At 41.8% G+C, this 25,655-nt stretch overlaps 1 protein-coding gene across 5 annotated transcripts in view; it reads right to left on the reverse strand.

Moving 5' to 3' along the window:
* ehbp1 (EH domain binding protein 1) overlaps nt 1-25,655 on the reverse strand; it is a 144,768-nt gene that overhangs the window by 28,499 nt on the left and 90,614 nt on the right. For 2 of the 5 annotated variants that reach the window (XM_037123875.1, XM_037123873.1), the window contains 6 exons: nt 20,055-20,205; nt 17,448-17,750; nt 14,756-14,910; nt 9,547-9,685; nt 8,996-9,096; nt 5,890-6,013 (listed from right to left, as the gene is read on the reverse strand). In XM_037123875.1, the coding sequence (XP_036979770.1) occupies nt 5,890-6,013; nt 8,996-9,096; nt 9,547-9,685; nt 14,756-14,910; nt 17,448-17,750; nt 20,055-20,205 (973 nt within the window). The remainder of the gene's footprint in view (nt 1-5,889; nt 6,014-8,995; nt 9,097-9,546; nt 9,686-14,755; nt 14,911-17,447; nt 17,751-20,054; nt 20,206-25,655) is intronic. The other 3 variants (XM_037123874.1, XM_037123876.1, XM_037123877.1) reach the window with 3 other exon arrangements.

The following is a 25,655-nucleotide window of genomic DNA, read 5'->3' on the forward strand; positions in this document are numbered from 1 at the left end:
TTACACTAACAAATATAAAAATGTAGCACCTGAAAAAAAACAAAGCCAACACTGATTAAAGCCAACACCAAAACCTCTCTGCCTCCATCTTTGAGTCTGTGAACTGCGGAGGGTATTATAGTCTAAACACTTTTTCTTCTGTCAGTGCTGAAAGATTAGACTGGTTATCCCATTAAAGTTGGTAAAATGCCATTCTTGTGTCTTTAAGCTCTCGTATAGGAGGTCAAGATGAGTCTGCCTGCGCTTACAAGGCGGGCACGGATGTAATCTGCCCAAAGTTACAATAATTAATGTTAAGCTTCTTCAGCAATACGTTTGTGAAAGAACTGGCCCTGATAATATACTTAAAGCTGCACACGCTGTTTGTGTTGCTGCAACAAGACAAGCAGGGCTTGATGTGCTTGCGTATATGTGAGTGTGTGTGTGAGAGTCCCAATGCCACTCACGTAGCCCAGCTTAAATCTTTAGTCAAACTATAAGCTGATGCTGCCACAATGCTGGATTAGGACGACAGGCATGGGAAAAAGAGTGAGAGGCCGGCTCATTCGTTGCGAAGGAAATATAAACGTTAACACTCTGACAATGATGCCTGCACCCCATCGCCATTAGAGAATGCATTAGCAGCTTGGAAAATTGCTTTAAATGATGGAAAATAAATTAAATCATCTGCAGATTCCAATTTTAAGATATGAGAGTATTATCACCTAATCCCTGATAATGACAAATAAAACAAAAAAATGACAATTAGATGTATGAAAATGTCCCTGCAGGGCTTCGGCGTTTAGAGCCACAGGTTGACGTTTAAGCCGTTCACATTCTGCAATCCTCCACGCCAAGTCAAGACCCGCATCCCCTTCCAACGTGAAGGCATTGACAGTCCGGTCTGTCCCTTTCTCAGATACGGAGGGGGATAGGCTGCATGTGTAAAGTACATTAAGCTCTTGCTGGATCCCTCCTTGTGCCATTCTCCTCTCGTCGACTCGCAGACACAAAGGCAGATTAAAGGAGCGCGCGCCATAAAAACCCTGTGTCAATCTTATCAGCTTCGAGTGCAATTTTTAAACATATGTTAATCTGGGAGAGCTAAAACTCATTCTCTCCTCTCTCTGCTTGTTTATCTCTTATCAAATGCGCAGTAGGTGAGAGGCAGCTTTGCGGTGCGGCTAAGTGCCATTATTTGGATAATTGCGTCCATTGTTGCGGGTTATATAGCTATTTGAAATGGGAGGTGTGTGTAAATAGGTGCAGGGGCCAGGTAGGGGGCGGCTGAGATGGGGCCAGGGGATTTTCTACGACGGCTACATGGCGCTTTTGAATGCCTCTTCGTACCTCAAGCTGAATTTTCAATAAGGAGTGTCTGATATGTTTTTTTTTCTGAGCAACAATACCTTTAGAAAACTAACAATGCCAAGGTCAGAAGAATTACATGAATAGGTATAAATATACAGATGGAAATTAGCATGGTAGTGACGCCATCAAAAGTTATTCGAGCTGTTTCTTTGTGGTGGCTGTGTCATACTTAAAAAGTTTTATACTATATCTATCTAGACCGCCAGGCAAAATGAATGACGTATGTGTAATGATTCCACTAATGCACTAATATTCTCATTTAATCAATAAACTCTAGACTATAAATGTTGGGTGTGTTGCAGGAGGTGAACGTCCTCCTAATGTTGCATGTGTGAAGGACAGTGCTCCCAGTGGTGCAAGAATAACAAGTTCATTAGTCGAGGGGGGGCGCCGCAGGAATTCAAATTCCCCCCCGACCCGAGCCTGGCCTCTGATTGGCTGACTGCATCGGCATGGCGAGACTCATTAGAGCCCAGCAGTAATTAAGAGTTGTTAGAAAGTGAATTCTCCAACCGCAGATTAGAAAATTAAACTATTTACTGATTACATATTAATAGAAGACAACAATGGCGCTTGCCATAAGCTTGGAAGGCAACCAAGGAATAAATCTGTGTACTTAATTACCATAAACAATGGGGGCATAGAAATGGAGTTTTATGCACACTCCCTCCTGTAATGTGTCTGATATCAGAAGACACTTGACAATTCTTGTTCAATTATCTCTATTATTTAATGTGCTGTGAACTGCCTCTGAGTAAATAAATTAACCACCCCAATTACTTGGGATTCATCTGGGGAGGGCCGCCGCGTAATAGAAAATGCCGCAGAAAGCTGCATTGTGCCCAAACCAGGGGGAGAGAAGAAGGGGGAGGAGAGGAGGGGATGTGTGGAAAAGGAGGGAGAGCAGGGGTGAGAGAAAGGAGACAGAAATAAAGATTCACAGGGATAAAAAAGAACTGAGCAAATAAAAAGTGATGCAGAGAGGCAGAGAGGGTTGAGAAAGAAAAGCGTAAGAGGAAGACACAAAGACAGAAAAAAGAAAAAAGAACACTGATATGGGAACAAAAATAAATTAACAGGAAAAATAAAAAAAATAGACATTCATTCCTTGTGGCAAACATTACACATGCATACATAAGCAGAAAGACAAACTCTTTGCACAGAGACGGGAGTGGAGAACACAGCTGAGGGAATGACAAAGCATGTGATATGAAAGAAGGGAATACTGAGGACCAGCAGAGCTCAGTGGATCTTCCCAGGCTTTCTGCTGCTAGAGCAGAGAGATGAACAATCTGTCATGGGTCAGTCGGTCTGTCTGTTCACATCTGCCCATCAGTCCCGCAGCGCTGTGCGCTACCAAAGCACCGCTGCACACTGAGCTCACCCAAACTTACCTCAAGAGGTCTGAATCATATGATCGTATGCACTGCTATGACATCCACCCTGCTTAGAAAGTCAGCTCTGTGTCTATGAACAAACTACACACAGTCCTAGATATGATCTACAAACATACACGTTCTTAAACAGGTGGATAAAATCCAAAACTGTTCAGAATGCACCAAACTCTAATGTACTGTTAACCTTTCAGTGGAAACTTTGTTTAAAGAGGTGATCTCTCATCACACGCATAAGATGAATTCCTCTCTTAAATACATCCACTGAGTTCCTCATTATCTAATCTTCCTTTGAGATCACATTTGAAGTCCAGCTCAATTAAAATAGCGGAGCGTGATGCTGAATTTTATTTCTGTTCAAGCCTTTCTAAGAAAGGCTCTCAAAACCATCTGTGGATGTTTGGTATTTCATAAACACAGGATCAAAGAAAGAAGGAAGAAGAAAGAAGTGGGCTGCTTCCAGGTGTTAATGGATGAACTGTGTGCTAATGTGTGAAGCAGAAAGCCTGCATGCTCAGTCAACTTTACTTGGACAAAATGTGATTTTCTGCAAACAGAGACATCGATTATGGTCATGTCAAAACATAGAAGCTGCGCAAAAACACACCTGTCTCGTGTGACAGGTGATGTAGTTCACATGCTAGATGTGTTAGAACTGACAAGCAGGAAAATTTACTTTGGGCAGATACACAGGTAGAGTGGAGGAAGTAGATAATGGTTGGTGGTGGATTTAACAACCAGGTATCAGGTCACATGAAGTCAGAGATAAGAAATGTTGTCCAACATGCATAAATGTTGCGTACACTTACAGTGCACGACTTTTATTGCCAACTGACGAAAGAGCTGATCCGTCCCAAACTTCAAACAGACATCGAATGAGATATTGGGGACATTAGAGGACCTCTGGACTGGCTGGCAGAGTAAAAAATATCAACATTTACTGTTAGATGGTGGTTATTTCTCACTATGTCTCCAAGTACAGGCTCCAGTCAGATGCGATGGATCAATACGGGATGTTTTGCTTACAGCCAATCAGCCAGAACTTCAATCAGACATTCCGGGTCCAGAGAGAAATATCTATCATCTATGACAGCCTATAGAAAGGTGACCTCAGTTGCTGAGGTGATAAAAGGTTACTCTAGTTACCACCTGTCACCGGCGCATCTCGCTCTGATGCCTCCAGACCTCGGCCTACAGGCACAATCCATAACCTATTGGATGAGTCTCTGGGATAAGTGCTGCAAAATGAGATATGGAAACTGAAATACACTTTCAGGAAGTGAAAAAAGGGCTAAAAATCATGTGGCAACTTTTTTCAGTTTCTCAAAAAGCAATGCCAGTGTGGAATTGGTACTAATTTGAGGTAACATGTTTTAATTCTGTATTGAGCTCTAAATATTGACTGATGTCTCACAGTTAGAAACAGTTGCCGTTTATTGCTGTTGAAGAAAACTATAAAACACCACCGACCAAATACAGCACTGGAAAACTACAGTTTTTTTAAAGGATATAATACACAACGTATCTCTGAAATGTATTGTACGACATCACCCAGTCGTCAGTGTGTTGATGTGTTGAAACCACATTTTCTCGATTTCATTCCCCGCTGATATTATGAGGGGGTGAAAAGCAACCAAGGTGAATTTCTCTCCGTGATGTCCTTTTATTATTTTGTCCTCGCCTTCCCTGTTGTCACCCTCTTCCTTCTCTAGTGAATCATATTTTTCAGGAGGGGACCCAAGTATATATATATATATATATTTATTTATATAACTATATAAAGAGAAATCTTTATGGCTGAAGGTGTTTGGAAGTAAATAACCTGGCGTCTTGCTGGCTAGCGGCTGGTTTATCAGTGGGTGAAGAAGAAGAAGGAAAAAACAGCCCTTCAGATTGACACAATGGCATGCGCTCCGACAGGGGAAGAGGGCACAGAGGCAGGAGGGAGGCGAAAAGGAGGAGAGCGAACACAACAAACGGAGGGGAGATAGTCTCGATATCAAGACCCAAATGGGATGGGGAAGGTGAGCGCAAATCCCACCGCCCCAGTTTCCTTTTCTAAAAACCTCCTCGTCTATCCTTCCTGTGTTGCTTTTTTAGGATTTTGGGGGCTAAATCCACCGAGGTGGGTACTGATAGATCAGGAAGAAAAAGCATGAGAGCTGCTACTAAATTACCACTGTAACTACACGCTCAGAACGTCTGCAAACATAAAAATTTTACACTTCCTGGATTCATGTTGTCTTTTTTTCCAGCAGCATTCTTTGGTGAGGAATGGGATGGTTTAGTATCACAAATGGGATGCTATTCTCCAATTTCAGTTAGGGACTTAACGGAGCCAAGGCCCCTCTTTTGGCTCGGCACACTGTCTCATGTCTTAACAAGGCTTTACCCCCGGCCAAATCTTAAATAAAAACCTTCCGAATCTGGCTCCATACGCCAAACCAGATTGCACTTTGTATGCGCGGGTGTGTAAGCATTTGTGTGTGTCTGTCGTGGATTTGTGAACTGTGTCAGTGCTCATGTTGTGTTGTCTCGTGATTTTTTTTTTTTTTTTTTAACATTTCTTTGCCTTTCCCTCTCTCCTCCCTTTAACTCACCCCCGTCTTTCCTTATACAGCATATCAATGAAGGCCAGATATGTACTAGGGGAAGGAGGGTGTATGTGTGTAGCCGTGCATGGCTGAGCGCACTGTTCAATAGTGTGGAGGCTGGCTGGCTGGCTGGGGCCGCGGCTGGCAAACGGCTGCAGCGGAGACTTCGGCTGGGGCTCCGCTATCGCACCCAGTTATCGTTTCCCCCATGAAGGGCTCCCTTATCACCCCAGCCCAGAGAGGTCTCCCTTCTTCTCCCATCCCCGAGACACACTCCCCCCTCCTCTCTCTCCCTCCACACCCACCCTTTCCCTCCCTTCTCCACCCTCCTCCTCCTCCATCCCCTCCTTTCATATCCACCCAGCGCTCCGTCGTGCAACATTCAACCGAGAGGGAGGGGAGAGGGAGTGGGGGGGGGGGGCTTCAAAGATTCTCTCTCACACACATAAACACACACACACACAACTCCCTGAGTGCACATGCGTGTGTATGTGCGTGCGTACGCTCAATTTGCCAAAACAGTTTTTCCAGTGTAATTGGGCTTGGGGTACCTGTGTCCATGAGATAGCGCAGCCTCTTCTCCACGCGAGCTGCTCGGGCGTCTATGTGCCTCTGCTCGCTCTCCAGTGCAGACAGCTCCCCAACCACATACTGACTGGTGTCTTTGAACGCCTTCTGTCAACCAGAGAGAGAGAGAGGGAGAGAGGGAGAGAGAGAGAGGGAGAGAGAGAAAATGGTTATGAAAGAAAAGGAAGAGTAGGGCGATATAGCATTAAACAGAGGAAAATGGATGGAGAGATGAGACAGAATGAGGGAGAATAAGAGAAATACCGAAATGGAATGACACAGAAAGGTAATGGAAAAAAACAGAAGAGTGAAAAAAGAAATGAAAAGATATAAAGCAGAGTGTGGAGGAGAGTGAAAATGTATGAATAGATGAGCAGCGTGTCCACAAATCTTCCATGCATTAAACAAGAGAGACAATCTAACCAGAGAAACTTACAACAATAAAATACGAATAATGACTAACTTGTTGCTGTCTCTTGTTTCGTAAATCTTTATTCATGTGAAACAATCAAGATAACACCTGCAAGTTTTCAGGGATTTTCCTCACAATAATCGGTGCTAAACATGTAGGGAAGTCAAATGGGCTGCATCAATCTTATAAGAATAAAATTATATGTCTACGTCTGCTTGGTTCATTTTACCCCCTCACAGATGAAAATATGGTGAATGAGGAAATCATAATCAGTGGTTCGATCAGTAAAAGAAAAGCAGCAGCTGTAATGAACAGGTGAGACTCAAACCTGCTACACGTCATCCAGGTGAACTCGACTGTGCTGTTACTCTCTGAGCTCTCACTTTTTTTCTATAGCAGACATCATTTTAAAATGCTAAAGCTCTTCATGGTCTGGCACTTAAACCGATCCCAACCTAAGGTCCTCTGATATGGTGTTGTGACTGAGCCGTTTCTATTCAAGCCCCCAGATGCTGAAACAGCCTGCGAGGAACACAGCTTTGCTTACACAGTAAGCGCAGTTCATTGCATTACTTTCTATTATTATTATTATTATTATTATTATTATTATTATTATTATTATTATTATTATTATTATTATTATTATATCTATTTTAAAGCTTTTTAATCTCTATGCCTCCCACCTGTGGAACAAGCTTCCTGACAACCCAGCTCATTTCAACCAGGGTTGGAATCATTACTGTCTTCTGTGGCTTTAAAATAAATTAGATCAATAACTTCTTTTTAATCTCTAACTTTTTATTTGCTTGCTTCTGTTTTTATTCTCTTTTAAATGCAATTTCAACTTTTTCATAATGTTTTAATGACTTATCTCAATGCAATTCTATATCTCTGTCAAGCACTTTGAATTGCCTTTAGTTTGAATGGTGCTATATAAATAAACCTGTCTTGTGTTTTTTGCATTATGTTGTTTAGTTTAACTTTCTTGTGCAAGCATCTTGTTAACAAAGATTCAACCCAAATAAAGATCATTATTATAATATCACTGAGTGTTCCGGTGTATCTGGAATAATTTAAATCATGTCTTTACGACCTCTTTGTCTGACTCACTTGAGAGGCTTTTATATGTTTCCTGCTGTGAATATTTAAAAAAAAAGAAAGGTTGAAGGAACATCAGTGTTGTTGGAGGACAGGCTTAATTAAACTGCACACGTTTCACATAAATCAGAAACAAGTTTAATTTAACAAGTTTAAAGTTGTTTTTGGTCCCTTAAACTAACCCTGGCATTCAGGTTCAAACTGTTCTTCTAACTCTGCATGCACACAAACACCAGCCAGACCATAACTATACGTACCTCAACACACACACACACACACACACACACACACGCACACACACCACTCTATAACCATATGCACTTAATACACACTCCATCTCTGACCCCTCTTCACCTCTGTCTCCTGACTGCTTGCTATTCTCAGGAGAAACTCCTCTGAGTGAGGAGAAATGTTTATTCAAATTCACTACTGAGGATGCATCCGAAAAAATATCTCCATTTTATTGCTGATGCACTTCGTTTTTCTTAATGGGAAGGAGAACTAGTGAGCAGTAGAGAGAAAGTTTTTTTTTTTTTTTCATTCCACCCAGGCCAGCACTTTTCCCCCCGTACTCTTTCCAACGTTTGAGTGTGTGTGCCTCTGTGCACGTGTGATTTGTGCGAGTGTGTGTTGATTCCCAGCAGCCTCTCTTCCCCCTGCCCTCCCTCCTCCTCCTTGCGCGCTCTCGCTCTATCACCATATTTTTCCTTGGCAAATCAATTTTACACATGATCAGCCCACTCCCCTTGCCGCGCTCGGCCCAGCCGTAATTAAGAGGAGGGAAATTACCATATATATTATATTAATGCAAACATCATTCAGCAGGTAATTCTTGGCTGATCGGGATAATGGAAAGGTTGAACACCCATTAACCCTGGGGCCCAGGCACTGGGAGGAGGAGGAGGGTGTGTGTGTGTGTGTGCGTGCGTCTGCGTGTGTGTGTGTGTGTGTGTGTGTGGGCACGCATGGGACCGAGGTGGAGGGTGCAGGGTCGAGGGTAGGAGAAGGCTGCTTGGGAAGAGAGATTCACCCCATGGTCTGCAGTGGTGCACACACACACACACTCCCACACACACACTGATTGAAATAACAGCATTCTTATAGACACACTCTTTGTACGTGGAAGTTCAAACAAGAGGGTACGTGTGTGTGTGTGTGTGTGTGTGTGAGTGTGTGCGTCTTTACACTTGAAGGACACGTACGCATGTAACTTCTTTGCAAACACACGAACACCTCTAAGTGGCGGAGCAGCTGATATCTACCATTGTTATAATTAAAATGGCAGTGTGTTAGATCAATATTCGGATGTCTCTGCGGAGAAGAGAGGACAGCAGGAGGAGGGTGTGTGTGAGAGGTGAAGAGGAGGGAAATTTAAGCCTCGAGAGAAAAGCTCAGTGAGAGATTCATTGAAAGAAGTTGGAGTAACAGGAAATACAAAAAGACCAAACCTGGACTCGCCTATTTCACCTTACCAAGCTCACCTCTAAGGCTTTACTAAAGGTGCAGGTGTGACTCACTTTAACGAAGGTGCTTACAGCTTGCAAAGACAAGTATGATTGAGCAGAAATAAAATGACAAACCTCCTCTTCAAACGGTCTGCGAATATCGAGCTCAGTCGGTGAACCTCGGTCCTCCTCAGCCCTCCTCAGATCCTCAGGATTAGACTTCTGTCTCTTTACCTCTGGTAGGATGAATGACATGAAGGAAGAAAAACAGGAAGTAAAGACATTCACAGTGAGATTTCACAAGACTTATTACTAGTTTGTCATTTCTGACTACTCGTGAGGAAGCCTGTTATACTAAACACCCGAAAGCCTAATCAACCTCCAGTTATTTTAGTGACTGAACTGAGCTGTACATAAAACTTTTTCTTTTTTTCCATGAGATTTATTCTGCCCTTACAGATGGCAGATGGCTCGTATGGCTTGAAATGTATTAAGAACAGTGGAAATTTGAGCTTATTTGCTTTTGATAGATATAACTGTCCATGCACGTCCTGCCATTTACCTGCTCTCAGGTGTGAATTGGATGTATGCAAATCATGTGTTGCTGAGTGCAAATACTCCTCCTTGTGTAAATACTGTGTGCATTGTGTATGTTTGGGTCCGTATGTGTGTTGCATTTTCCCCACCTGGTCTGTTCTCCACATACTGGCTGAAGGACTTCAGCTGTGTTTTCCTGACTGCAGAATCCTTGTTGAAGACTACGGGGTTGCGTAACCGCTCTGTCGCTCTGCGCAGCCGCTCAGCTCGCAGCTCCTCAGCGTTATTCTGTCAAAGGCAGAGAAAATGTGCATTCATGCCACAGGAATTCAAATATGCTGCAAACAGGAAGTTGAGGACAGTATTTCTGATATCGGAGTTAGATTACAAATTGTGCCATGAATAAATGTATTGCAATAGAGGAAGCAGAGTGCATGTGAAGCCATGTTTTGTTTATTTGTCCTTTTTTCAACATGTAAAACTGCATGAAAACAACCGGTGGAGACAAGAAACTTCAAGAAGTACAAAGAGACTTGAAGTTGAATTACACTTCAAATGATCAACTTTAAAAAACAATGTCAGCAATTAATCTGCCGCCTCTCGACATCTCATCTATTATTCTGTGAGCCTCTACAGCCACTTAGATCAGCTCTCAGACTGTTATTAGGCAGCCGTTTCAGTATTTCACAGCTGCTGTGATTATTGTGATCAAACACACACACAGACACACACACATCCCATTAGTGTGCATGTAAACACGCACGTAAGTGTACCTACTGACAGGCCATGAGATGAATCTGCTAGGAGTTGATATTTAGCTACATTGTGGTTTGTGTGAACACCTCACTCACACACTCTCAGTCACAGTAACCCGCTAACTCACACACTCAATCATATACACACACACTCACACTCACACACACACACACACACACACACACACACACACACACACACACACACACACACACACACACACACACACACACACACACACACACACATTCTCTTCCTCACTCATGAGAGAGACAAAAAGGAGGCAATTAACTTGACTTTCAACAAAACCCCGAGCCAGAAAATATATTCAGATTATGCAAAACGCAAAAAAACGCTATTGTTTTCAAAGTGAACATGTGTTAAAAAGCTACACGCTCGCTTCTCCCACTATCAAGAACGGCATGCAGAAATGCTTTATTACCAGGACTCCAAATATGCCAAGCCGAGTGGAAAAGAAACCGACTCGGGCTAAGATTGACGTTGTGGCAACGCTAATAAGACGGCGAAACGTGTAATAAAGTCGACAATTAGGGCAAACATGTTCCACTGCTTGAGACGGAGGGAGATAGTCAAGCAGGGTGTGTGGAGCGAGGAGAGCTAATAGAGACAGTGTGGGCGGGGAACGAGCTGTAGATGGGGAGTTGTTAGTTTAGCTTCAGATTATTGACTTTCAAAAACAATGTCAGCAATTAGTCTGGTCTCACTTTGTTTTGTCTATTAGTCAGCTTCAACCAGCCTCTTCAAACCCTGTCAAGTCAAATCGAGGCAAATTTATTTATGAAGTGCTATATACGAAATGCCCAATTAAACATTTTAAGTTATGAGGCCAGAGCCTGGATGTGTGGATGGCTACTGTGTGTGTGTATATAAAGCTTAAGGGCAGAGAGTACAATTAAATTACTGATTGCAGGAAAAGTGAAAGGCCTTCTTTCACTCTGCTGTTTGAGAGTCTGATGTTTTTTAATTTCCCTAAAGAATTAAAATGAATCTCTCCATCTTCTACTGACGAGTAACAATCACCGAAAAGTGTTCTTTGGTGCCAATCAATTCTTGGTTTCGTTAATGTTGAGGCCTAATAGAGAGTATTTTCACATAAAAGCCTCTTCGGAGGTTTTGTGATGTGCAGCTGAAGTAAAATAAAACGTGATTTGTTAATCAGGAGTTAGGAAATTGTTCTTCCGACTTTGGCGTGTTCATGTTGTCATGTGGGAGAAACATGGATGTGAAAAAGAGGTTGTTTTGCATTTTATTGTTTAAACATGTTGACAGAAACCTCCAGTATTTGAGTGACAACGAAGCAAAAAAGAAATGGTACAATGACTTTGGTCAAAGTTTCTTACAATGGCCAAATATTTACAGATGTCTGCCATGTTTCAGCATCATATGATTTCAACTTGGCAACTTCTTCGACTTTCCAAGTTGACTTAGGCATTCACATGAATTTTCAAAATTGGAAAAATATAATAATTCCAACAGCACTCGACTGCACAGTGATGCTTTTCTATAGAAAAAATAAAAGTCAAAAAGCACCTCGGTACAGTTAGAGCAAAGACGAGATCAACAGATCATTGGTGATTTAGATTTTAACAAAGTTCGATTTGTCAGATCTGTCCCAAGTCCATCTTCTAATTGCTGATACTGCCTTTGAATCTGATGATCGAAATGAAGCGTTCAAGTGACTGATTTTATGAATATTTCTTGGGTTTGTTTACAGGAGAAGTGCAACAATCATTGATAATTGGACGTCAAAGGATTTATTGGATTAATGTTGTTGTCCTTGTCATATTTCCATTTTTTTCTCTCTTCTACATTTCAGTGTGTTGACTGGTAAAAAACTGCAAGCCCCTGCAAAATATACAGGGAACTGTTGATGTAGCAGGAGAGTAAATCTCTGGGGAGACTGATTAGGACACTGAGGCTGTCTCCCCAATTACTACTTATTATTTAACGGTTGTGAATCTGAAAGACTTCAATGTACTGCACATTTTTTTTACAATATAATATTACCATATAATATAAAGACAAATACTTTGCTTATTTTGGTCGGACATTATGACGGGTGAGATTTGAATATGTGGGAATAACACTGGACACATTAGAACCTGTATGAACACCTTCTTTAAAACTACAAAAACATCTTTCTCTCTCTCAATCACACACACAGAACACCTGCCCACTTGGCCACAGCTCTGTCTCCCATTTATACTCTGGGACAAGCAGATATTGGGGTCCCCCCCTTCCTTCCCCTCTTTACACTCTTTCTTTTGCTCTCCCTCTTTATCTCTTATCTCTGCTATCATCTCAGTGGCGGTGGTGAGTCAGTGCTTTTGGTGTGTGCGGGTCTGTGAATGTGCATGCAGGGGGCTGCGTGACTAACGTTGCAGTCTGCTGAGCGTCGCATGCCCTTATCGTGCGCTACCAAGGCTGCGCATATACACAATCGCTAATGAGAGGGAGTGAGAGTGTGTGTGTGTGTGTGTGATGTTCCTGCAGGTCGTTCCACCCGCCTGAAGGACTTTTGGGATGTCCAATCCTCAAGAGACGAGACAGTTTATCCTTTTTATTTAAAGGAAAGAAGAAGTAAACTCATAAAACTGCAGGTAAACATATTAACTCACGTTTGCTAATTGTTATGTGTTAAGTATATTAATTTTGCACAGCTACACATTTAAATCTTTTTAGTGTCAATGCAGTAAATGGCACAAATTTTGAGTATAAATAATGGCTAAATATTGCATAAGACAATATTGTTACAAGATGAAAAAGTGATGCTTGTCTGGGTGTAAAACTCAGTCTAGTAGAGTTACTGTATATCTAAAATAAAACAGTCTGATATAGAAAATTTGTGGCATTAAAGCCACTGCAAATTGTTTTGTCAGTACTCCATGTACGTAAGTCTGGAAACCGATTTTTGAATACCTGATCAAGTTCTTTATGAGTTGTTGGCATTGGTTTGAGGCATATGTTGACTGATGTATTATGACTTTTTCATGATGTATGACGTAAGAATCATACCTGTTGCATCTTCAATCCAACAACCCTTTATACAAACCGTTCATACTCATATCATGATGGTGATAATTAGTAGATTACATGAAGGTGGAGTTCATCAGCTAAGTAATATTTTGATATAATTGCAGTAACAAACTCTCTAGTTCTAAGGTGGAAGTTAATGGTTAATCATTAACTGATTAATCATGTAAAATGTATCAACAACACAATTAAAATTAAGTCATTATTTTGTCCATTTTGTCCAAACACAGAATCATTACAACGATTTGTCAAATTTGCGGAAAAGCTGTGGTGATCAGAATCAGTCAATGCAGAAGTCACAAAGATCTGCAATTTTGTCGTCACTACTTCTTGGAGTAACTGATTACTTAGTTTATCATCAACTAACTTGGTGTTTACTTTATTTATTCTTTTAACTCCTAATGGAGGATACTTTGATTGGTCATTGAACAAAATCATTATAAATTATTTAGTTGACTAATTCGAGAAAAGATTTCATTCATAGTTCTACGCCATTAAATTCAACATCTACTTCTGTTAAGATTGGCCAGATAAGCAGTTACGTATCATAGATTTATAAAGGGCCTTTAACGAGAGTGTGTAATACATCACGTTCACCTCAACGTACCCACACATTGATACTCTGATGGCGGTGGAGCAGCTGTGTAAGGTGCTGAAACGAAAGAAGTTGATAGTTCATTTAAAAATGGTACGGTGATTTAGACAGGGGTTAGGAGTCAACCAAATGGTGATTCTACTTCTGTGAGGGTCAAACGGTAACACACACACACACACACACACACACACACACACACACACACACACACACACACACACACACACACACACACACACACACACACACACACACACACACACACACACACACACACACACACAAAACACACACTCCTTTGGCCATAAAGGACTAAGCCTTTTAGGCTTTGAACACAAGAGGGAGTTTATGTGAATCGATGATCAAAGACACCCTGTGTTGCCATAAGCATGGAGGGATTCACTTGTACTGACAGCCATACACACACACACACACACACGCGCACGCACACACACAGACACACACCTTATACCACTTGACATTCAAAATCAATTAAACTGATGTTAAGACTGGCTGACTACTTGTTGACTCAATATTCACATCAGAAGATACAGACACATTCAGCAATAACCCCCTACTCCACCTATCCACACACACACACACACACACACACACACACACACACACACACCAACTGCTTGAAAAGGTCATAGTCAATAGACGGGTTATGTTGAGCATTATGATGCCAGTGTGTGTGCGTCTCACGGCTTTAGACGGACTCATATGGACACGAGAGGGATAAACTATGGTCTTACATGAAGTGGTCCGACTGACTGATGAGTACACAGGGTCAGCCGGCTGACAACTGGGGTCAGTCGGACCTGATTGATTGGATGACCCTTTGATGGTGTGGAGAGACAGAAAGAAAGAGAGAGAGAGATAAAAGGAAAGAGAGGTGGGAAGAAAAAAGAAAGAAACGCCTGGTGGATGTTTTGAGGTGAGCATGTGCGTACCTCGTGTCCTTCTGTGGGGCTGAGTGGGGAGGTGGAGGAGGCAGTGGGCGAGGATGAGGAGGACGTGGAGGATGGGGATGAAGGGGACGTGACTCTTCTTGGGCTGACGTCCACCAGCTTCTTCAGCTTCAGATCCGGATGCTTACTGTTTGTTCCTGGAGAGAGAAAGAGGGAGAACAAGAGGATAATGAGTACAAAGAGTGTGTGCATACATCAAAAATACGACGGAACATAAACAAATATAAAAGAGCAAAACAGCTACAGAGAAACTGCAGAACTGACATTTGCATTGAACAAAGACGCACACACACACACACAGACACACACAATGATACTCTATGAAAGTTAAAAAGGCGAGAAAGGTGAGACAACTTAGTTTGCATTCATGTACACACACACACACACACACTTGAGCAAAGCCATTGATAAGGAACATATACACACTAACACATGAGAGGGAAGAGATATACAGAATAGTGTATATATATGATGTGAGAGAGAGATAAAGATCTGGACAGACTCTGGAGCCTTAAGTCCTGTTTGTACTGCAGAGAGCTGCTGAGGAACTGAGTGTACAGTGATATCACCACAGTGAGCACAGGACAAGATGGAGGGAGCGAGAAACTGATTCATTCTTTGAGTGTTTGTTCTTTCACTGACTTTCTCAAGAGTTTATAATATTTTGTTGATCCCCCAAAAATCAGGTGGTAAAATTATTACACTACCACAAACTCTGGTCTATCTCTGGAACACAGTACACGGATGTCTTTGACTGTTAACTTGTTTTTCTTGCTATGTCAAAATGTGCTTCTCTCTCATCAAACCATTAACATTTACTACCTTATTGTGTTGTGTTAAAACCCCTAATCAACTTTCGACAGAATCTTTACCTCTGGTTGTTTTAGGTTTTCTCCAAACTATCGTACAATAACTCTTGCCTCTCATTCCATCTATAAATCCTTAACCTCCATCCATTCCTAATTTGTCTGTTCTAGTCTTTCTTCCCTTCCTGCTCCTTCATTCTCTCTCTCTCTCTCTCTCTCTGCCTTCTAGTAGCTCCGTACAGCTTTATTTTCCAGGGACTGGTAACCACAGCTCCCCTGCCAGGACGGACCACTGCACTGAGGAAGATGAAAGAACAGGAGGGCAACCGTTTCATGTGTCACCTCCCTCTGTGACACACAGACACACACACGCATATCCAATGATGCATGCATACAGATGCCAGACATAGACTCTCTTTAAACTTTGTCACCACAAACAGACAAGGACATACAAAGACACACATGAACGGACTTACACACAGTGTGCACTAAAACAGAAGCACCATATACAAAGTGGAGGAGGTGGGGTGAAGGATCTGGGCAGCAACAAAAACATTTATTTGTGGTATCAGCTACTTCACTGTCACAATCACCGCCATCCATTTCTTTCCTCACTACATGAATATAACCACCAACAAAGAAGAAAAAAGAGAGCGACATTAAAAAAAAAAACAAATAGCGCTGAGATACTGCACTTCAAAGCTGGAGGAAGCATTCGCTCGTTTTCATGTTTGTTTCTTCTGGTACCTCACTGTACTCTCACCTATCTCACATCGGCAGGAAATTGAGGAAGCAAATAAAATAAATTAAACACAAAACAAATTAATTAGTTTTACCTCTGAAGATTCGAGCAAATGCTTTCCTGAAGATATGATTTTTATTTTTGTCTGGGGAGCACTTTTTCTGATGGGTTTTTTTTTAAATTACTACTTAAAGAAGTTTCTCATAAAAGAAAATGTGGGAAAAACACCAACAAGACTGTGACACTCAACCAACGTGTATTGTAAGTAAGCTCCTTGTATATGAAGCACCAATGCATATGGAGCCAATAGGATGCAGATAACTCATGATGATGCACTGACAGATAGACAGCATGCGATTAAGTGTGTGGCTGAATGATGAATCAAGGCGAGCGTGAGTGTGAGCGTAAGTGAAAGTCAACATCATTTGATCAGGGCAGTTTAGACCACATGACTGGTCTGAAATAAATACTGAAACTGCATTGCTTCGAAAGACAAAAAAAAATTGGTAGATATAAAACCACAGTTACAAAGCACTCTGCTCTTTAATGTAACTGTTTTTAACTGTGTTCTTTTGTTTGTGATGGCTAAATACTAATCCCCTTAGTTTAGCTCTTGGCTTAATTTACTTAATTTCACATCTCAAAACGGGAGTATTTGATATATACTTTGCTATTTCTGCTTTTTACATCCTTCAGTTTTCACTGCACTAGTTTACTTTTAAATTCAAGAGAGTTGTATCGCTTGCCTGTACGTACATCTTTCACCTTTGCTGTATTTGTATCTTTTAAAAGGACATTAATTGCATTCATGTATGAAATGTGCTGTACAAATCAAATTGGCTTGCCTTGTCTTCTCTGTTAATCTTTTTGTGTGTGTTAACTCTAAAATGCACTCTCAGCATCATTGAAAATACGGGCATACTTTCAATGATTTTATGAATTGAAAAAGACAATTCAAGAAGCAAAAAATCTGCGAAGTAATTGGGGTACATTTGACAGCAAGATCATAAAATGACCACTGAACATGCAGGAAATACATGAAAGAAGATCCAAGCATGTGAATGAATTAGTTAGAAGAAGACAGACAAGACATGCAGCGCCGCACAGCCGCAGCCAGTGATTTTACCCAGAGAAGTTAGATCAGAGCCAGGGTTAGTAAGCTCCAGGGGCCCCTGGGTGCTGGAGGTGGTTGGAAGAAGAGCCTCCAGTGGCAGTGGGTTAGTAACCAGTGCAGACGCAGATGTGGCAGCAGCAATAGTATCATCATCATCATCATCAGCAGCAGCAGCAGCAGCAGCAGCATCAGCAGAAGCAGAAGCAGCACCAAAATGGAGCTGCTCTTCCTCAGCCCTCCCCTCTTCATCATCCTCACCCCTTTCACCATCAACGGCATCATCCTCATGATGACCTCTCACTCCATCCAAAACATCTGTGGATATGGAGTGGGACAGAGGGAAGGAAGTGTTAGGAAGGAGAGGAAGTGAGGATGTCAGAAAGGATTCGATGTGGGTGAATTTAAGAGAAGTGAGAGGAAATGTGTTAAAAGGAATAAAAAAAAAAAAAGACCAAAATGAAGACATGGAGAGGAGAGAAGAAAAAAAAATCTTGGTTAGTTTGTGTTAACAGCAGTCTGTGATAAGAGCACATGTGAAGTGACCCGATTCAGTAATCCTCGTCTTAAACGTCTCAAAAAGTATAATCCACCATAACATGTCCTCTCCCCTTCGTCTGCTTAAGCATTCCAGCACACTTGATGGGATGATGACACTCATTCTGTTTGCAAAAAGATCATCGCCCAATTTGTAGTGCACTCATTAGACTCAGAGTGTCTCTGCAGGGTTGTTATTCTGTGTGCAACTAATCAATAATTCTCATATTTAACGAAATAAATAGCACCTGAGTGGTGAGGAGGGACTGTGATTGATTAGTGTCTGTCTATGTCTGTGGGCTCACAAATATCTGACACGCAAAGTGAAACTGAGACCTCGGTTTAAATCCCCTCATTCAGAGATCTGCTGCCTGCCTTTCTTGTTCCACATAAAAGAGGTAGGGCAAACAAAAACCGAAAAAACATGAAAGCACATATTCCATTAAGTCTCCTGAGGGGCTCAATAGAAACAACAGTGTCTCCACATTAGGACCCAAAGAGAAAAACATGTTAGCAGAAACTCAAATGGAGACCTGAGCAGCTCTAGCTGCATGGATAACCCACCATGGATTAAAACAAAACAATCGGTATACAGCGTCTGACATCGCGGGCTCCCTCCTCTGCTATTTACTACTTGGTGGGTAGAGAGACAGAGAACAAAGAGAGAAGGAGGGAGAATCACAATAACAGCATTTCGTGTTTTTTCTTTTTTTTTTCTAATTTGCTAGCTACGATGCGGAGCGTGCTTGCAAGCGCCGTTCCTGCGTGGCTGGCTGGGGCCTAATTAATGGGAGGCCATGGTGATGGAGTTTGGAAAGTTTCTTTGCGGGCAGACACTTGGAGGGGGCAGCCCGAGCTGCATTAAAGGACCGTGAATGGTGTTGAGGGGAGAGAGGGAGAAAGGCAGAGAGAGGGAGAGAAAAAGAGAGTGTGGGGGCTAGGATTAGCCGTTCTGCTCGGCAGGCCTTGTGTATCACAGCCAACAGCATTTCTCTCTTCTCCTCACCACCTCCTCCTCCTCTCTTGTTCCGTTCTTTCCTCCAACTCCATTTTTAATGAGATCAACAATTAGTCCAATTCAGAAAAGCTGAAAGAGCAAATAAATCAAGTGCTACCCTCCCTTTTCCTCGCTGTCTTTCTTCTGTCGTTTCACCTAACAAGTTGCTGATCTCACTTCTTCTTGTTTAGGGTTTATTAGTTTTTGATTTGTTTCCCTCATCCCTATTCTAAACTCGAAAAGCGGCTGTTCTGACCTACCTACTTGTCCTTCCTGTCACTCTATATATAATTCTGTCACTGAAGCTGCAATGATTGGCTGATCAATCAATTAGCTGATTGACATCATATCACGAGGCTTCTGCGCTCTTTCTCTTCAGTCCACTATAGAACTCACACTGCAGCCTCAACTTCACACCCTCTTCATCCTCACCTGTCTTCAATCTCACCTCTCATTTGCATGCAAGTGCACCCGATCTCCACGCACAGTACAACCAAAAGAGGGTGTAATGTGGAGGAATCTGAAACAAACAACTAGAGACACCTAATAATGGTCATTATAATAATAACCCCAATTTCAAGGAAATGGAAAGCAGTGGGAAATGTGCATGGTAGCAGTTGCTACCCCTGCAAGCCATCATTAGAAGTGTTTGGTGTTTTGAGCATAATTTGGACGCACTATGTGTTGTGTTGATTAACAATTACCGGGCGAACGAGACGAGGGAGGAGTCGCGGGGTAAATTGCGGTTGTAAATATGAGGGTGGTGCATTTTAGACCTGCGGCCGGACTCAAATGGCATTTTGTTTTTCTCTGAGGATTAAACAGAACCCCTTTAGAGAGCATAATGGAAATGTGAGAGTCATGGCATGTGTGGATGAATAAAGTAAGTGTATGTTAAAAGCATGCTAGTGTGACTTTTCCTTTGTATTACAGTTAATGACTATTAGTGGGATTTATGGGTGTTAGAAAGTGTGTGTATCAATATAAGGCCTTCTTATCAAACTCTGAAAGTATGTTCATTAAAAAAGTACAGTTTAAAAAGCTCCGTGTGTTTGTTTCTGCAGACATGTGTTTAGGTGTGTGCTGACCTCCAGCAGGGCTCGCTTTGCTGCCCTTGCCTCTCTCCATGCTGGACGTGTCCAGCAGGCTCATGTCGGACATCTTGACTCCGGATCGAGCCTCAGCTATCAGCTGCCTGGCTCGCTCTCTCAGCTGTCTCCGCCGCTCTGCGTCACGCTCCTGCAAACAAAAATATGAACAAAAACATGAACAAAGTGGCTCTTATGCAGATATTAAAGCAACATAATGCTTTTTTATCTTTAAGTAACAGCTTCAAAATCGTTTTGATGGTACAGTGTCTTGTAATGGGGTGAATGGCGCCTGTAGAGGGGCACCACACTGCACAAAATGCCAATTTCTACATAATGTTGCTTTAAAGTGACCTAGAAATGAGACTCAAGCATCAGCTGTTGTTCTCTGGAATTGTTGATGCCAAGAAATGTCACAAACACAGCAAAATAATACGAAGAAAAGGAAATTCAGGCAGAGGGCAGGGATTCTTGATTCTTTTGTATGCAAGACATACACAACAACACCGCCACACACCAGTTTTATTATCAAAATGGATGTACACATATTGTGCATTATGGAGTTAGGAGTGTATAGACAGACACACAGACACACACACACTCACACACCTCATCTTGGCACTAGACATACAGTATTGAGCCGTCACCATCAGAGTAATGGCAGAAATGCCATTTTCAGGCCGATCCAATCTGATCCTACTGATAGCACAGGCCACCACCTCACACACACATACACACACTTAAAGAGCAAACAGGAAAACCTTGATGATGTCAACTGACAAACACTTAAGTGACAACAACCCAACCGAGCACACACAAGCGCATTCAATGCATAGGCTGTAAGTACATCAGTAAGCAGGAGGAAGACGACAGGATATTCCAAATGACGTAGGTGTGAATTTGTGAAAGGGACACAGAAATATTCAAGTAATCCAAAGCAGGCGGTGTATAGTTATGAGAGCATAGTGATTTAAAAAGTACTGAGGCTGTTGGGTTGAGATATTTTAAGACTTTAGTTGTGGCAGCTGAGGAGAAATTCACCACATTATTCAATCTGCAAGAGACTAAGATGAAAAATACTGTTTCAAATCCAGCATACATACAAAAACAACAGAACAGAAGTTAAGAGGCGTTTTAACACAAACTCCACCTTGCGCTCACACCCACAAACACGTCTTACACAACTCCAACCTGAGCACAAACACACACACAACGCAAACACACTCGGAAAACTCCACCTTGCACCCCGTCTTCACCAAACATACAGGACCACATGTGACCCAAGGGAGAGTGAAGCTGCATTTCTCTGTCACTGTTCTCCCTCCCTGTGGTTTCCTGTTAATCAGGCTTCTCCATATTGAGGCAGGGGTTTTAGGGCTGGCCTATTGAAGCCGCCCATTTATCCATTAACAAAACAAGCAGCGCCCGCTAATGAGCTACATCTCTCCATTTCCATGTCAATTGTTTGTTTGTAGCCATTGTTGGGTTGGGACAATGGGGCTGTATTGTAAATGACAGCAACCCTAATGCACTCTGTGTGTGTGTGTGAGAGAGAGAGAGAGAGAGAGAGAGCCCAGGGGGATGCCCACGGGGAGAAGGGAACACACCTTAGAGAGAGGAGAGACTGATAAAGAGAGGGAGAGAGAGACAGAAAGAGAGATAAAAAGTGAGGAGGGTAGAAAGACGAGAAGCGGGTGTTGATATTTGCTCATAGGAAAGTATTGAATGTCAAACATAACAATACTTCCTAAGATCTCATTCAGTACAGCTCCAGGAAACAAATAACAATAATACAACTAAATATCGGGTATTTTTGTATTGATTCACAAGCAGGACTTGACACTTGAAGGCGAGTTCAAGCTACATCTAGTGAACAGGTTTAAATACAAGACCTGGATTACAAAGTCTAATGAACAATACAGCTAATTATTATATTTCCATTTGTGTATACATTTATGTGACCAGAGCACGTGATATAAATGGAAAACAACAGAAGACCTAAGACTGACTCCTGTGGAATGCCACAAGACAGGTAATCTTGGCAATACTGCTACTGTTCCTAAAAGAAATAGGGATGAAACCACTGCTTTCTTAAAACTTTAATTTAAATATGTGCATAGAAATGGGTGAAAATTTGAAGGAAACAGAGTGGGTTTTGAAAGCATGGTTGAGAAAAAGGACAGAGTCAGAGAACATGAAGTAGTTCAAGAAAAAAACACACTAGGACTGATGGCTGAAATATCAGTTTGAAGAAGCTCATGGAAATGATCTGTTTTCATAAAGAAGACAGTGGATTCAGTGATCAATTGTAAGACAATCTCAAAATCAGTTGGGATGAAGGTCAGAAAGAGGTGTTAAGGTTTCCAGAGTCAATCTGTGTTTTCTATTAAAGTAATGAAGGTTGCTGACATGAAATAAAAATTAAGTCTGCATTATGTTTTTTATATTTGCCATCTAATTTTCTTGGAAACAATATTTCTCTCTTTCCATCCTCACTTCTTTCTCTCGTACAAAGTTTTCTAGGCAGTCGTCTCCCTGCTTTTATAAATGTAATATGATAACCAGTAATGTCACTGATGGCCTTCCGGCTACAGACTGGTTCTGATATCCAATCTGGCCTTTACAGACATGGATACAACTACCAATTTAAGTGTGCAAGTGTGTGTTGTATGCATATAGAGTACACATATATATTTTTATACACACATACAGCTTGGGCCCCAACACACTCCAAAACATCCCGTATTGTTGTTGGCCATTTTGGGGGACAGGAAATGGGAAATTGACTTTGCCTATCCAGAGGCTAGGATTAACGCTACAGGAAAATGCATCTGACTAGCGCCTAGCTCGGTCAGCTACAGCGCCACTGATTAGAAATATGAGTATGTGTTTGGAGGGAGAGTAGAGGAGACGATACGAGAGTCTTTTTATTGTATAAAGGACAATATGTGATCTGTGACAAGATCTAGGATCAAATATTCCTGTGTATACTATACGTATGGTCATGTGTGATTTTAAAACTGCAGGAATATGTTCTTATATATCAAAGACTCAACAACAGGAACCGAAAGGCTAACTTGTGGCAGAGCTAATGTTTCGGTTTGTCATAAGGAGACAAAAACATGTTGTGTAAAAGAAAAGCTTCTTGTACACAATCTTAGACAGCTAAGATAAACATCAGATATGAGAGTAGTTGGAAAAAATGGGGCAAATGATTTCCTTCATTATTTTGGGCAATGTAAAATTCTAGCTCTTTGTCACCAGTTAAAATTTGTCGACAGCCACCCAACCATTGCCAACACTGACATCCCAATTTCCTGTCGGAACACGACATACCGTAACCTTTTTTTAATTTGCTTGTTGACCAAGTGGTGATGACATGCCATCTAGTGGACATTACGATAAAAAAAAAAAAAAAAATTATGCTCACGCTGGCCTTTTCCAACTTGGAAAGTGGCGATGGATATCATGCGTAACAGGGAAAACAAACACATACAGCCATTTTATTTGGCAACACAGGAAACTAACAGCCAGTGGATGTAAAAGCCGCCGGGACTCAACTCTGAAAAAAGCAGAACGCACAAAGCCAACCAGCCGCGTCGTTGCATGATCAAAGCCAGGATGAAAAAAAGAAGTAGGAAAAAGGAGGAGAGAAAACGTGTCAGCTGGTGGTCAGTGGGTAGCACAGCTTCAAGAATGAAGACTCAGGAGGTGAAGAGACTTCTTTTTTTAAATGGCGACAGCAAGAACAATCGTGTACTGTGTCCTCCATCGACTGCTGGGAACCTCCAGGGGAAGAGAGGCTAAACGGTTGAGTGCAAGGCTGAGACAGAGGACTCCACTGTGGGTTTGGCGTTGGGGTGAGGACCCCCTCTCCGCTCTGGAAGCTCTTTTCGAACAGGGGGAGCAGGTTGTCGCCTTGGTTGCTCTTTTCTGGGCAAGGAGAAAGAGGGAGGGAGGACATGCACCACTGGTCATGTACAGAGGCCTGGCGTGGGCACAGAGTGATGCCACATAAACACACATACACACACCCACACAGCGATGCACACACAATCACTATCTAAAAGGGTTTGCCAACCTCCCAGATAGCCAGCCAGTCTGGCAGCCAGTCATGCAGTTCCAGACATTTGTCATGACAGGCTAATTCACAGTCAAGAGGTGCTTTAGGTCTCTATCTTGTCCAGACACACACACACTCACTCACTAACACACACACACACACACACGTCCGAAAGAGCGACAAAACACACACACACAAAAACAATCACATAGCTGTGTAATCACACACTCCAAAACATTGTTTCAAATGCCAGACTGGTGATCCAGACATGATGCAGATGCAGGTAGCACTCATTCAAACTTCATTTGAAGCCATCCTTCCACAACAGTAAACACACAAACAGCTTATCTACCTGCTCTCATGTTTACGACTTATTGTACTCTTATCTAATAACAGAACATACAGACACACATAATGTCTCCTTTAGAACAATCAAATATATTTTTTAAATCTAACAAGGAGGTGCTAAAGATCTCAACATCGATTCTTGGTTAGCAGTGAGCACAGAGGTTTACCACAATATTTAGATGTTTGAAGCTGCAATGCTCTCCACATTTACGTTGTACTGTACAGATTTTCAGTAATTCAAGTATCAAGGTTTTTTTTGTAGCAATGAACCAGCAATTTCTCCACACTTGGGCCTCATAATTCTTACTGTTTGTATTTTGAATAAGCCAACATTTGATCTGAATATTAACAACACTGATTATGAAAGATAAGGAAGTTCAAAATGAGAAAAAAATAAGAATGATGTGTCAGGTCAGGTTAAGAAAGAGGATCGAGGGTAAAGTGGACAACCACCAACATATTCTTTGAGGTAGGAATTGACAGGGTTTATGGGAAAATGTGGTCTTCAGTTTGAAAACCAGAGAGTCCTGCAATTGGCTCATTTTAGTATACTATAATACTACATGATATCAAGATTAATTTAACACCAATATAAGCATTTAAAAAAAAATTACATGTACCAAATTTATAAATCTATTATTATTTGAAACCTATTATTGCTCAATTTTTGATGAAGTGAGAAAGAGAGAGAGAGAGAGAGAGAGAGAGAGAGAGAGAGAGAGAGAGAGAGAGAGAGAGAGAGAGAGAGAGACAGAGAGGGAGAGAGCGAGCTTATCGGCTGGCTCCAGACGGAGTGCGCGGATCAATGAGCATGCGAGGCCCACAGCGATCAATGCATTTGATAAAGAATTAAAGAAGAGCCACTGTACATGGCTATCAAAGAACCAGGACACGGCCTAATTATGATTCGACGGGTGCGTGCCCATGATAGGGGTCTGTGTGTGTGTGTGTGTGTGTGTGTGTGTGTGTTATATGTACATAAATAAAAAAAAAATCTGCGAGATGTCAGTGTGGAAGTGGTGTGGAAGCGCAGGACGTGTACCTGTGTGTCAGTGCATACGTGCATGTGTGGCTGTCTGTGTGCATGGCTTTGGGGCAGAGATGTCATGTTGGTGTGTTCTGTAGTTTTTGTGGTAATTTTTATGTGATGTGTGTTTCTAAATTAAAGTTTAAACAGCTTCATCCAAAAT

The sequence above is a fragment of the Acanthopagrus latus genome, chromosome 15 (genome assembly GCF_904848185.1).
Source record: "Acanthopagrus latus isolate v.2019 chromosome 15, fAcaLat1.1, whole genome shotgun sequence".
In the NCBI taxonomy this organism is placed as follows: Eukaryota; Metazoa; Chordata; class Actinopteri; order Spariformes; family Sparidae; genus Acanthopagrus; species Acanthopagrus latus.